The following is a 13,038-nucleotide window of genomic DNA, read 5'->3' on the forward strand; positions in this document are numbered from 1 at the left end:
CCAATTCATCTTCAATCAAACTCACGGATGATTTCAGGTTTCCTTTGATGAAATCACGCACTTTTTGGATGTTAACTTCGCTCAGTCCAGTTTTTGGATGGCCCGACTTTTCATCGTCCTCAAGATCTCACGACCACTTTGAAATCGCTTAAACTAGTCGTAAACTTGAGTATGGGATAAGCATTCATCTCCGTATGCTTTTTGAAGCGTTTCGGTAAAACGTTTACCAAGTTTAACACAAAAGTCAATTGCAGCTCTCTGTTTGAAACTCATTTTCCGACTGTTCGTCAAAACACACTTTCATTCTTGGCACTATAACTCGGCTTCTAATGAAACAAATGTCATAAACAGTTGAAACACCACAATGAAGGTTGCCGCTTTCGACAACAAAAAGATACAAGAAATGGCACCACTAGTTTTTTCTATTTTCGAAAAGTTCGGTTTCTTTTTGGACAGAGGGTGTATAAAAAGGGAAATAAAACCGAATGTGAGAATTACAGAGGTATTTCCTTACTGAGTGTTCCTGGTAAGATTTATGCAAGTATACTTGAGAAACAGTTGTGAAGGATTCTGGAAGAGAAGCTTGGTAAAGAACATGCTGGATTCAGGCCAAATAGAGGCTGTCAGGATCAGATTTTCACTTTACAACAAATTGTTGAGAAATTATGAGAATATAAGAAAGATCCGTATTTAAGTTTTGTAGATCTGGAAAAGGCATATGACAAGGTGCCAAGAGAAAAGCTATTCAAATACTACAGTTATATGGTGTCAATAGGGCATTATATCAAACAATACTTAGTCTCTATTTGAGTTATAAGTTAGCAGTTAGAATTGAAGTACAGGAAGATGGTTTAATGTTAAATCTGGTGTCAGACAAGGATGTACATTATCCCCTCTGTTATTTATTCATTATGTATATGTACCACATTATGAAGGAAAGTGGTATTAAACCTGATATCAAAATTGGAGATGTTAATGTCAGCTCTTTGCTTTATGCAGATGATGTTATACTTCTAAATAAATCTGCTACAAGTCTGCAAGATTCCCTGACTAAATTGAGTAGCTGTTGTAATAGATATGGTATAAACATCAGTATTAAAAAGACAAAGACAATGAAAATAGGCAGAAATATTGAAAATTATCAACTGTGTTGTGAATAGAGAACCTGTGGAACAAGTAAAACATTTTAACTACTTAGGCATGATTTTTAGTGAAGATGGTAAATTAAATATGGAAATAGACAACAGAATCAATAAATCCGGTATGGTAGGAAGTCAACTGAATAAATTCATATGGAATAAGAGAGAAATTAGTCAGAACACTAAATTAGCTGTATACAAGACAGTGTTCAAACCAGTTTTAACTTACGGATCTGAGAGCTGGGTCAGAAGTAAAACACTTGATCAAAAACTGGAGACTGCAGATATGAGAGTCCTGAGAAAGATTAGGGGCACAAACAGATGGCAACAATGGCAGTATCATATTAAAAACTATGATATTAGGAAAGAACTTGACATTGTCAGCATCCAGGAATGTGTTAGCAGAGCTAATCTCGGGTGGTATGGTTACTTAAACAGAATGGGCGACGAAAGATTAGCAAAAGAAGTGTTCTCTGCCAGGTTGGCAGGAAAACGACCCAGAGGAAGACCAAGATATAGGTGGATTGATATGGTAAAAAGTGCCATACACGTTAGAAATTTAAGATCTGATAATGTTGGAGTCTTGATAAGTAACGGACTGATTTGGAGGAAAATTGTGGATAGGAAGTTGGTGATGACGTAAATTTTTCATATAGTACTATCATATCCTGTACACTCCTTGAGGACACATAGAAGGAATTTGATGATGATCTCTTTCACTAAGTGGTAGATGTTCATCACTCTGTGAACTACCAACACCCAGCTTATTGGAGATTTGAAGTGACAAATTCCATGTCTGATCTTCAGAGCAGTGATTCTTGTTTCTGTTCTCCCCACTCCTTCTTCGTGCAGTTTGAGTAATACTCTTCAAGGCCATGACAAGCGTACTTAGAGATCCACAACTTCCTCCATTTCATGTATACATACATACCGAAGTAGAGGCCAAAATAGCAAGATTACCAGGATTTCCTTTTCTGGATGTCCATGAATCAACACTGCATGGCAAACACAGAACTGGATCCTAGTGATGGTAGTCTGGAAGATAGGAGAGTAAAAAAGCCTCAGAAGTAGAGAGAAGAATACAGGATATGAAAATTTCATAGTTAACTTCTGTTCTATCATTTTTTAACTTCAAAAGAGCATTTCTTGGCATCATACAAAAGTATCAACAATAATAATATTTAAAAAGCAGGAAAAATAAGGAAAACAAGAATGGTATAGAATAAAAAAAAAATAAAATAAACAAACATGCAGATTGTGATGTAATGAATATCCAAAGAGGGAGATGGACCACAAAAAAGCATAAAATAAACTATATGACTGTGCTCTCCTAAGAAGGCCTCTATGCCAGACTTGATTACACACTCTGGAAATGACCTTGTCCAAGAAAGTAGGTAATGTTAGCCAGAAGATCTGATACAAATTAAGAGTGGCAAAATCCATATTTGTGATTACCAATCAATAATGAGCTTCAAGAACTTAGTCACTTTCACCATTAACTGATGTCAGGGCTGGAAGTTTTTTTACCACTTGGTTAGACTATAATAAATTTAGTTTAATCCTTTATCCAAGTGTAAGCAAACAAAGTTTGCTTACACTTGAATAAAGGATTAAACTAAATTTATTATAATCTAACCAAGTGGGAAAAAACTTCCATCTCTCTCTAAATCCAGAGTAATATAATAATAAGGTGAGACACATTTTTCCAACTTGTATAGGTAAATATGACTTCTCCATTACTTCCACCTTAGTATCACCACCTCTGGGTCTGGCTCCCACTGACGAGACCTCAACAAAGGTTGAAACTGATCTGGGTAGTGGCCCTTCCCTTAATGCATAAAAGTACCAAGTCTTTCAGAAATGATGTACTCATTTTCCCATTTATAGTTTAGCTACAAACTACTCCTTGAAATAAACTTTTTTTTCATTCATTCCTCTGTCTGTTTCTCTCTCTCTCTCTCTCTCCTCTCTTCATTTTTTAGAACCACTGATGTTTTCTGAAATTGCGAACTCATGGCTATTTAAAGTCAATATCAGCAAGTTTCTTCATATTTATGGCACTACAAAATTACAAGATAGACAATCTTATGCCTTTTCTATCATTAAAAAATAAGTAACAATAATCAAACTTGTCATCTCTCAAACAACCAATTTCAAAATACCCGGACCTTTATTTTCAATCTCTATATTACACAGCATGCTATGGGAATATAGGAAATTAAATAAAATAAATTATTTGTATAACATGTACATCTATGAACACACTCTACAGAAGTTACTATGTTCACCAAAAGACAGCATTCAATTTGAAAAATATCCTGGCATATTCAAGATTTCAAATACCTTTAGCAAAGCTTACATCAGACAGAATGGAAGAAGTTTTCAAATCTGTAAAAAAAGAAAACTGGGACAACACTGAATATAAAATAAAAGTGATCACATTTTTTCTTTTTCTTATAACATCATGAATTGGCCTTCTGCCTCAATGCCTTACCTGAAAGGCATTCTCTGTAAGTTGCATGATTGCATGCACCTTAAACAGAAACCAGGCAGGCACTCATACATGAATCCTATCAGACACCTATTATGCTAGTAACCATATGAAGCATTTACAGTTTAAATGTTTTGTAATTGAGGCATATGACTAATCCATGTTATTACTACACTTATATGTTTCAAAACAAATCCTGTTAAAAATGTTAATTTTTTTTTTCCCCTTTAAACATTCTCTGGTATGATCTTCAGATGAAGCTGTTAGTGGGCAGCAAAACATGGTAGAAGTTTTGTTTATAGTAAATTTAAGAGCAAATCCCATTATTATAATTTATTAAAAATGATATCATTTAAGAGAAAAGAAAACCTCAACAAAGTTAATGGTGAAGCTTTTGTTTAAATCTTCATATGATTAGTCAAGCAATAAGAACAACAAAATTTTGCAGTATGATATGGGAAAAGTTATTCCCATTTTACAGCACACAAACAGCAGATATCAGTCATTAATCTTAACAAACTTGTGCAGTTATACAAATTATAAATGGTTTCTAAAAGAAAAAATCATGTTTATTAACCAAATAAAATAGAAGATCAACTGCAGAATCTGACTCTCGTTAACTGACTCATTCATTTGTGTCAATTTCATACATAATAATAATTAGTGAAAATGTATATTATTATCAAATGGTCATATTTACATCTAATCTAGAGGTGACAAAAATATTTTCTGGATGGTATGATTGTAATTTTTTAAAAGAAATGTTTAGCATGTTTTTACAGTATAAAAGATAATGCAATGCACAAATTTCATTTACAGATGTGACAAGGAATTTTCCAATTATAATAATGAATGCTTAGATGCCTGAAACATGATGGTGCCATGGTAGTCCACATATGCATCATTGAAAGAAAACACTGTTGTAGGGCCACCTCATAACATGGAAAGAGAGGAGGATTGATCTAAATACCTTATACTATCTTTGGATATCAGGCCAATTATTTTTATTATTATTATTCTTGAGAGGCACTTGTGACATTAAATTAAGAATTATAAATACGTTAACACAAGAATATTTCAATGCTTACCAAATATTTCAGTCTGAAACTAACAGACTATCCTCAGTGGCTTGATAGGAACAGTTTTTATAAGGTGGAATACAAACAATTGATCATTCAAAAGTAGAACGAGCCACGTGATGTGACATTGCTAAGCATTAAAGAGAGGTAAAATTTCATCAGAGTGATGAATAAATTATAGGTATTAATTCACAATTTCATATAACAATCTTAATTTATAAATTCAATTAAAGATAACGTTAGACTAATCTAAGAATTAAAGGTCTCAATTAAAAATAAAAGAAATTTTTAGTGCATCATCTGGATTAAACTTTCCCATATTTTTGACAAGGATATGCAGTCATTTCGATTCAAGTTAGGGCATTGAAGTAAGGCCTCAGCACTCTTTGAATAGGCGTTCGAATTTATAGTGACATCTGTGTAGAAGGCGAGTCTTGGACCAGAGAATGTTGTGGCTTGTCTCTATCCCGTGTTGTGCCAATCCAGACTTATTGGATTTGTTGTGAAGAATGTATGATCTTGTATTCTTTTTTCTATAGAGAATTCAATTTGTCCAAAGTACGACAGATTGCAGTTACAAGGAACTTGATATATACCAGGCAGAGACAAAGTTTTGTTAATAGGGATATAAGTGGCTGTTAAATCATATATCTTCAGAATTCTTGAAATTGGTTCTGAAATCCCAGAAATATATGGAATTGGAACTTGACGTATTCATTCTTTGTTATTCCGGATTGGATTGCAGGAATCGAACAGATGTCGTGATGTTTGATAGTTGAAAGTTCTTTCTGTAATTCATGGGGAGTTGAGCAATTAGTTCTAGCTCATCGAATTAAACATTTCATGATTCCTGTTTTTTGATAAGGATGATGGGCAGATTGTTTGAGAATGTAACATCCAGTAAAAGTGGGTTCTCTGTAAACTGTAAAAAAGGATAACTTGTTGTCTTTTTCAATCTCCATGGTAAAGTTAATACGAGGATGTAAGAATTGATTTTGGCTAAAAAGGAAGGTAAGGAATCTCTGTTGTGAGGCCACACTGAAAAGATGTTATCTATATATCTAACCCAAAAAGGATGGTTGAGGGAATATAGATGAAAACAGGACGTCGTCTAGATGTTCCAAATAAAAGTTGGCTAAAGTGGACTTCCCATGGCCATTCCTTCCACTTGGTTGTAGAATTTGTTTTGACACAAGAAATATCCAGAGTGCATCACAAAGTCGAATAATTTTACGATATCTTGTATCTTCGATGTAGAATCTCTATATACTAACGTACCTCTCAAAGAGACTTTACAATTACTTGCTGACATCTTCCCACAAGATATCGTAAAATTCGACTTCGTGATGCACTCTGAATATAACTTGAATCGAAATGACTGTATATCCTTGTCAAAAATATGGGAAAGTTTAATCCGGATAACATGCTAAAAATTTCTTCTTTTTTTTAATTGAGACCTTTAATTCTTACATTAGTCTTATGTTATCTTTAATTGAATTTATAAATTAAGATTGTTATATGAAATTGCGAATTAATACCTATAATTTATTCATCACTGTGATGAAATTTACCTCTCTTTAATGCTTAGCAATGTAACATCACCTGGCTCGTTCTACTTTTGAATGATCAATTATTTGTATTCCACCTTGTAAAAACTGTTCCTATCAAGCCACTGAGGATAGTCTGTTAGTTTCAGACTGAAATATTTGGCAAACATTAAAATATTCTTGTGTTAATGTGTTTATAATTCTTCTTCTTCTTATTATTATTTTTATCTGAAAACACTTTTGTAAGAAGTATTTTCATGACAAAAGAAATGTGATCTTGTTCAATTTTATTCAACAGCGACAAGTTTGATTAAACTATTTTAAAACATCTATTATCAATCATTTACTACTTATGATATTCAACACAATCTTTTTAAATATTAGAGAAAAAGCCATATGTACTAGTGATCAACAAAAGAAATTGTAGAATTTTTTTTTCTTCTAAATTAGTGAAAACATGGGAAGGGAAGAGAGAAACTGAAAAGAGTAAAATATTACCAAAGGTAGAGAAGCCTGCATATCTTCTGGTTCACTAGACCTAGGAACTGAAGAGTCTCTTTGATTGTTATCCCTGTCAGTATCACTCTCTTGTGACTAAATAAATAGGGAGAGGGGGGAAAATTAAATAAAACAAGCAAGAAAAAACATTTTTGTTTATTTCATTACTATTTATTCTTATGTGATTCCCACTCATGAAAGGTTGTAAGCCTATAGTGCATTAGTAAGCTATGGAATTTTTATTCTATTTTTATAATTTTTTTTATTTATTTTTTATATAGTACAGAAACCAAACATGGAACCTTTTTTAAGCAACTTCAGGCATCCAATAAGCAGGACAGTGGTCTCACACTGGGCAATCAAATTCATCACCCACCTAAAGGCAATCACAAATATCCAATACCACAGCAAGATTTGAAGCCATGACCAGATGGTTGGAGAGCAGGTATACTAACTGCCACTTGGACAACCAGTCCTGAAAATTATTTAATTTAATTTAAAAAAGCTTTTATAAATTAAATTAAACAAAACAATTTGCAAAAATATCAGAGATGTTCCTATGAAATGCAAAAATTAGTGAATCAATATGGAAAAGTCACATTTCCCCACTGACTACGCTTTAAATCATAGGTGGCCAACAGCAGGCCCGTGGCAGAATAAAAACTATATTAAATTATATGTATTATCAGTTTAGCTATTAGTTTCGACTGCAGATTTTCTGATTGATATACTAGTTATATTCATTATTTCTGATGATGGAAACAATTTATATTCTCAACACGGAATCAAAATTGCTTTATATATATATATTAGGAGGGCTCCGCTGCCCTGACACCAACGCCCCCCAGCAAATCTATTACCATTAATTAGGTAGTAGATTTGCTTACTCCTGTTAACCTCTGCTCTACTCTTTTTACATTTCAGTTTCGAGTGTAGATCCTGAAGTTGAGATATTAGTTCCGGGATTCTTGTGGTATATTTAAGGGCTATAGTTAGTTTGTGAGGAGAGCCTCTCACTTTCTGTATGAAGGATGACGGCTGCTTCGTGGTTAGGGAACCCTCAGTGTGGGGAAGTTCACCTTCAGCTTCCTCTTCTTCTAGGTCGTCATGTGGAAGTACAGTTTCCTCATCATTTGGGAGCTCTGTTTCTCCTTGGCTGGCTGCAGGTGATGAAAGGCCATTTTGAGTAGTTTCTTCTATAGGGTGAGGTTTTGAATTACTGGGAGGCTGGGTTGGTGATTCTGGTGACTGGGTCTGGGATTGCTTTTAATTAGTTCGTCCTTGTTATCTCTGTTGGGAGGATTCGTGTTTTCGTGCTGTGAGACTTCGCTATCAGAGCCTTGGATCTCATTACTTGGCAGGTGTTCAAGAGCGACATGAGCATTGTCTTTTCCAGTTTGGGATTTTCTTTCCTCTGAAGTTCGTGATGGGGAGAGAATTTTTGGTTTACTTTTTCCTATGCTTTGATTTTTCTTCATGTATGATGTTATTCTGTTCAACTGGTTTGCTATTCTGGACTGGGATGTTTGTTGATGAACTGTTGAGGACATTGTTTACATTGTTTCCTAATGGACCATCTTCATGACAGAAGAAGCACTGTGATGAGAAAGATAAGTGGAAAGTGTAGGTTATTCCATTTATGTCCATGTCGATTAATTTTGGGAAGGTTGTGTAGTGCATCGTTGTTTGGAAAGTGCATTAATGCCTGACTTCGAAAGCTTTTGACATGGGCAAATTCAGGCTTCTTCGTGGCTGCTGACAATGTGCGTATTTTTCTTGTGACAAAACCATATCTTGATAACATGAATCTAATGAGTTGATGAGGAATTTCAGGGGGAACATTTGATACTGTTACTTTTTCGGGCCCAGTGCTATTGGTGCTGCTTCGAAGTGATAATTGCGGATATCTACGCCTTTTTGCAGTACGTTTTGTGCCCATGAGATGTGGCTAAAATACACCTGCACAGTACCAGCCATACGGGAAGCATCAGTAATATTTTTTGCTGGCACAATTTTGGCGATCGCTGTCAGATAATCTTCTAATGGGATGTTTTATTTGGTGGCAAAAATAACAATTCCATTTTCTCGGGAAATGACGTTGGTAACAGTGCCAGTTATTTTTACGTTAATCGGTTTACTGCTGGCTGATGTGGCATTCGTGTGTGAGATCAGTTTTGGGAGATAATAGGAGATTTCCATTAGATACAACATTAGCGTAAGATTTTGAATTGACTGACCTGTTTTCCATGTCCATAGCTGCAGTGAACTTTGCTCTTCCTTCCCGGTCCGAAGTCTTAGGGGGTTTTTGAATTACTAAATCCTTGGTAGTACATGAATGTGCAGTTGCCATGGCGGGTAATCCTTCGCCGGCTATAGCCTCAGGTGAGTAGTGCAGGTGGCGGAGAAGGAATTATGGCATCAAAATTGAAGATATATAGGAACTCGTATACCAGGAGAAGAAAACTGTCATAAATCACTTATCACTACACTTATGCGTACACAACTGAGTAGATAGCTCTTAGATTGGAGAATATACCTATATAAAAGACGAAGTCCTTCTTTGCAGATAAACGTATAAAAGGTGGGGGAAGGCAGGAGCGGTAGGAATGCACGTGCAACACCATGGCCACTGATCTATCTATCTATCCATATGTGTGTGTGTGTGTGTGTGTGTTCTTGATCTTCTACTCGGTTCTAATGATACATTTTAAAGAATAAATTTTAAATGACTTTAAACCGAGATAAAATATTAAATTTTAACGATACAACTAGTTTTATTACTGTGTTTACCGTTAAACACAGTAATAAAAAATTGAAGTTACAAAAAACTGAGAATTACAGGCAAAAAATGCAATATATAATTGACACAAAAACATATTTTCCAAGTCATTCTATCTAACGTGCTATTGTTTGTTGTACGTGTGCTTTCAGGTTCTAGTGAGCAACATTACTGAACAACTGCAGTATGGCTATCAGGGATGTCATAACTCAAATTGCTATTCAAACATTCAAGATTAAAGAGGATTTCTATGGACTTCACGATTTTCCTTTCAAACTCATCACTACAGCGAAAAATGTTTTTGGATTTATCCCAGCAAACTGAGTGACTCTGTAGATCGTCATGAGGGTTATTAGAGAAAAGAACATGACTGGATAGCGCAGATGCATGTAATCTTTTATAAGAGATGTCTGTCTTATGCTCCTAAATAAGCAGTCCAACAGATTTGTTAGTCTGTTCAAAATAAGGAATATTACAGTTGCACCATAACTTGTAAACACCTGGATATTTCAAGTTATGATGAATAGGCTTCGGATGGCTTATAAGAGAACGAGCTTTAGGGAGTGTAGTGAAAAACATCCTGATGTTGTATTTGTGTAAGGACTTTAGACAATTTATTGAAGACTGAACTAATGTAAGGTTATTGAGATGCTACCTATAAAATCAGTAGTTTCCGTAGCATGCTGCCTAGGAGGATCCAGAAGAAATTTCTTAATTGTTTTTTCAGAATATCCATTTTGTTTAAAGATAAGAGAAAGTTGTTCAATTTCTTGTAGGAGTTCATCTGTTTCATTTAAAAGAGACTGTGCTCTGATTCACATGGAGAGAAGAGACAAGGAATAAGAAAAGTCTCATTGACTATGTTATTGTTGATAGTGATGTTTTCTCCCTGGTGCAGGACACCAGAGTGTACAGAGGATTTGAAATTGGAAGTGATCACTATTTAGTCTTGAGCAGGATAAAATTGAATTTCATATTGAAAAGAATGACATGTAAAAAAGTTTTAAAGCGAATAAAAGTTGAGCAGCTCTCAAATGTGAACCGTAGACTAAAATACACAAAGATTATTGATGAAAAAATGACAGAGTTTGACAACGGGAACCAAACCTTGGAGATTCAGTGGCAAGCCTTGAAGAAAACCCTGATTGATTCAGCTAGAGAGGCATGTGGTGAAGTTGTCTGCAAGGATAGAAAAATTAGAACTCCATGGTGGACACAGGAAGTTAAAGAGGCAGTGAAGGAAAAAAAAGAAAGCATATCAAAAGTTCCTGGCAAATAAGTCAGCTTGTGCTCTTAGAGAATACAGAGACAAATGTAAGAAAGCTAAACAGTGTGTAAAACTAGCTAAACAAAAGTCATGGGAGGACTTTGACAAGAACATAGAAAATAAATATCAAAAAGGTGGCAAAATATTCTGGAGGTTGTTGAAGAAGCTTAGAAATTGAGGAAAGAGTGCTGTAAAAGAAGTTAGAGGAGATGATAAAGGTGACATGAAAACGGAAGAAAAAGATATCCTTGAAGTATGGAGTAATTACTTCGAGAAACTGCTAAATGAAACAAGCAGTGATAGCACAGTGATCAAAAACCCTTACCAGGCATGCAGTCAGGAATACATATCCATACTTGAAGTAGAAAAAGCCATCAAAGGCTTGAAATGTGGAAAGGCAGCAGGAGTAGATGACATGCGACCAAAAATGCTGAAGTATGGTGGTATAAGTCTTACAGTGGCTGCACTGCATAGTTCAGAATTCCTGGACAGAGGGACGATTCCAGACAATTGGAGTAGAGCTCTCATAGTACCCATATATAAAAAGGGAAATAAAACTGAATGTGAGAATTACAGAGGTATATCACTACTGAGTGTTCTTGTGGAAGAAAAGCTTGGTGAAGAACAAGCTGGATTCAGGTCAAATAGAGGCTGTCAGTATCAGATCTTCACTTTACAACAAATAGTGAAGAAATCATGGGAATATAACAAAGATCTGTATTAAGTTTTGTCGATTTGGAAAAGGCATATGACAAGGTGCCAAGAGAGAAGCTATTCAATACGCTATTGAATTCAATACAGTTATATGGTGTCAATGGGGCATTATATCAAGCAATACTTAGTCTTTATTTGAGTTGTAAGTCAGCAGTTAGAATTGAAGGAAGTACAGTAAGATGGTTTAATGTTAAATCTGGTGTGAGACAAGGATGTACATTATCCCCTCTGTTATTCATTATCTATATGGATCACATTATGAAGGAAAGTGGTATTAAACATGATATCAAAATTGGATATGTTAATGACAGCTCTTTGCTTTATGCGGACGATGTTATACTTCTAAATAAATCCACTACAAGTCTGCAAGATTCTCTGACTAAATTGAATAACTGTTGTAACAGATATGGTATGAAGGTCAGCAATAAAAAGACAAAGACAATGAAAATAGATAGAATCGTTGAAAATGTCAACTGTGTTGTGAATGGAGAACCTGTGGAACAAGTAAAACATTTCAGCTAATTAGGCACGATTTTTAGTGAAGATGGTAAATTACATATGGAAGTAGACAACAGAATCAATAAAGCTGCTATGGTAGGAAGTCAGTTTAATAAATTCATGTGGAATAAGAGAGAAATTAGTCGGAACACTAAATTAACTGTATACAAGACAGTGTTCAAACCAGTTTTAACTTATGGATCTGAGAGCTGGGTCAAGTGTTTTACTTTTGAATAAATTTTAAATGACTTTAAACCGAGATAAAATATTAAATTTTAATGATAACGATGCAACTAGTTTCAGCCTTTTACAGCCTTCTTCAGGTATCCACTAAAGGTAGAACACAGTAATAAAAAATTGAAGTTACAAAAAACTGAGAATTACAGGCAACAAATGCAATACATAATTGACACAAAAACATATTTTCCAAGTCGTTCTATCTAACGTGCTACTGTTTGTTGTATGCGTGCTTGCAGGTTCTCATGAGCGCCAGTATTGAACAACTGCAGTATGGCTATCAGGGATGTTATAACTCAAATTGCTGTTTAAATGTTCAGGATTAAGGACAATTTCTCTGAACTCCACGAATTTATTTTCAAACTCATCACTACAGTGAAAAATGTTTTTGGATTTATCCCAGCAAACTGAGTGACTCTGTAGATCGTCATGAGGGTTATTAGAGAAAAGAACATGACTGGATAGCACAGATGCATGTAATCTTTTATAGGAGATGTCTCTCTTATGCTCCTAAATAAGCAGTCCAACAGATTTGTTAGTCTGTTCAAAATAAGGAATATTACAGTCGCACTATAACTTCTAAACACCCGGATATTTCAGGTTATGATGAATAGGCTTCGGATGGCTTATAAGAGAATGAGTTTTAGAGAGTGTAGTGAAAAACGTCCTGATTGTATTTTTTAAGGAATTTAGGCAACTTATTGGAGACTGAACTAATGTAAGGTATTGAGATGCTACCTTTAAAATCAGTAGTTTCTGTAGTACGCTGCCTAGCAGGATCTAGAAGAA

At 34.8% G+C, this 13,038-nt stretch overlaps 1 protein-coding gene across 4 annotated transcripts in view; it reads right to left on the reverse strand.

Moving 5' to 3' along the window:
- Positions 1-13,038, reverse strand: part of LOC150102523 (uncharacterized) — a 260,758-nt gene that overhangs the window by 181,134 nt on the left and 66,586 nt on the right. For all 4 annotated transcript variants that reach the window (XM_090399321.1, XM_090399318.1, XM_090399320.1 and 1 more), the window contains one exon: positions 6,755-6,850. In XM_090399321.1, coding sequence (XP_090255447.1) covers positions 6,755-6,850 — 96 coding nt within the window. The remainder of the gene's footprint in view (positions 1-6,754; positions 6,851-13,038) is intronic.

The sequence above is a fragment of the Typopeltis vanoorti genome, chromosome 10 (genome assembly GCF_054136105.1).
Source record: "Typopeltis vanoorti isolate ZY-2024b chromosome 10, IOZ_Tvanoo_1.0, whole genome shotgun sequence".
Taxonomy (NCBI): Eukaryota; Metazoa; Arthropoda; class Arachnida; order Uropygi; family Thelyphonidae; genus Typopeltis; species Typopeltis vanoorti.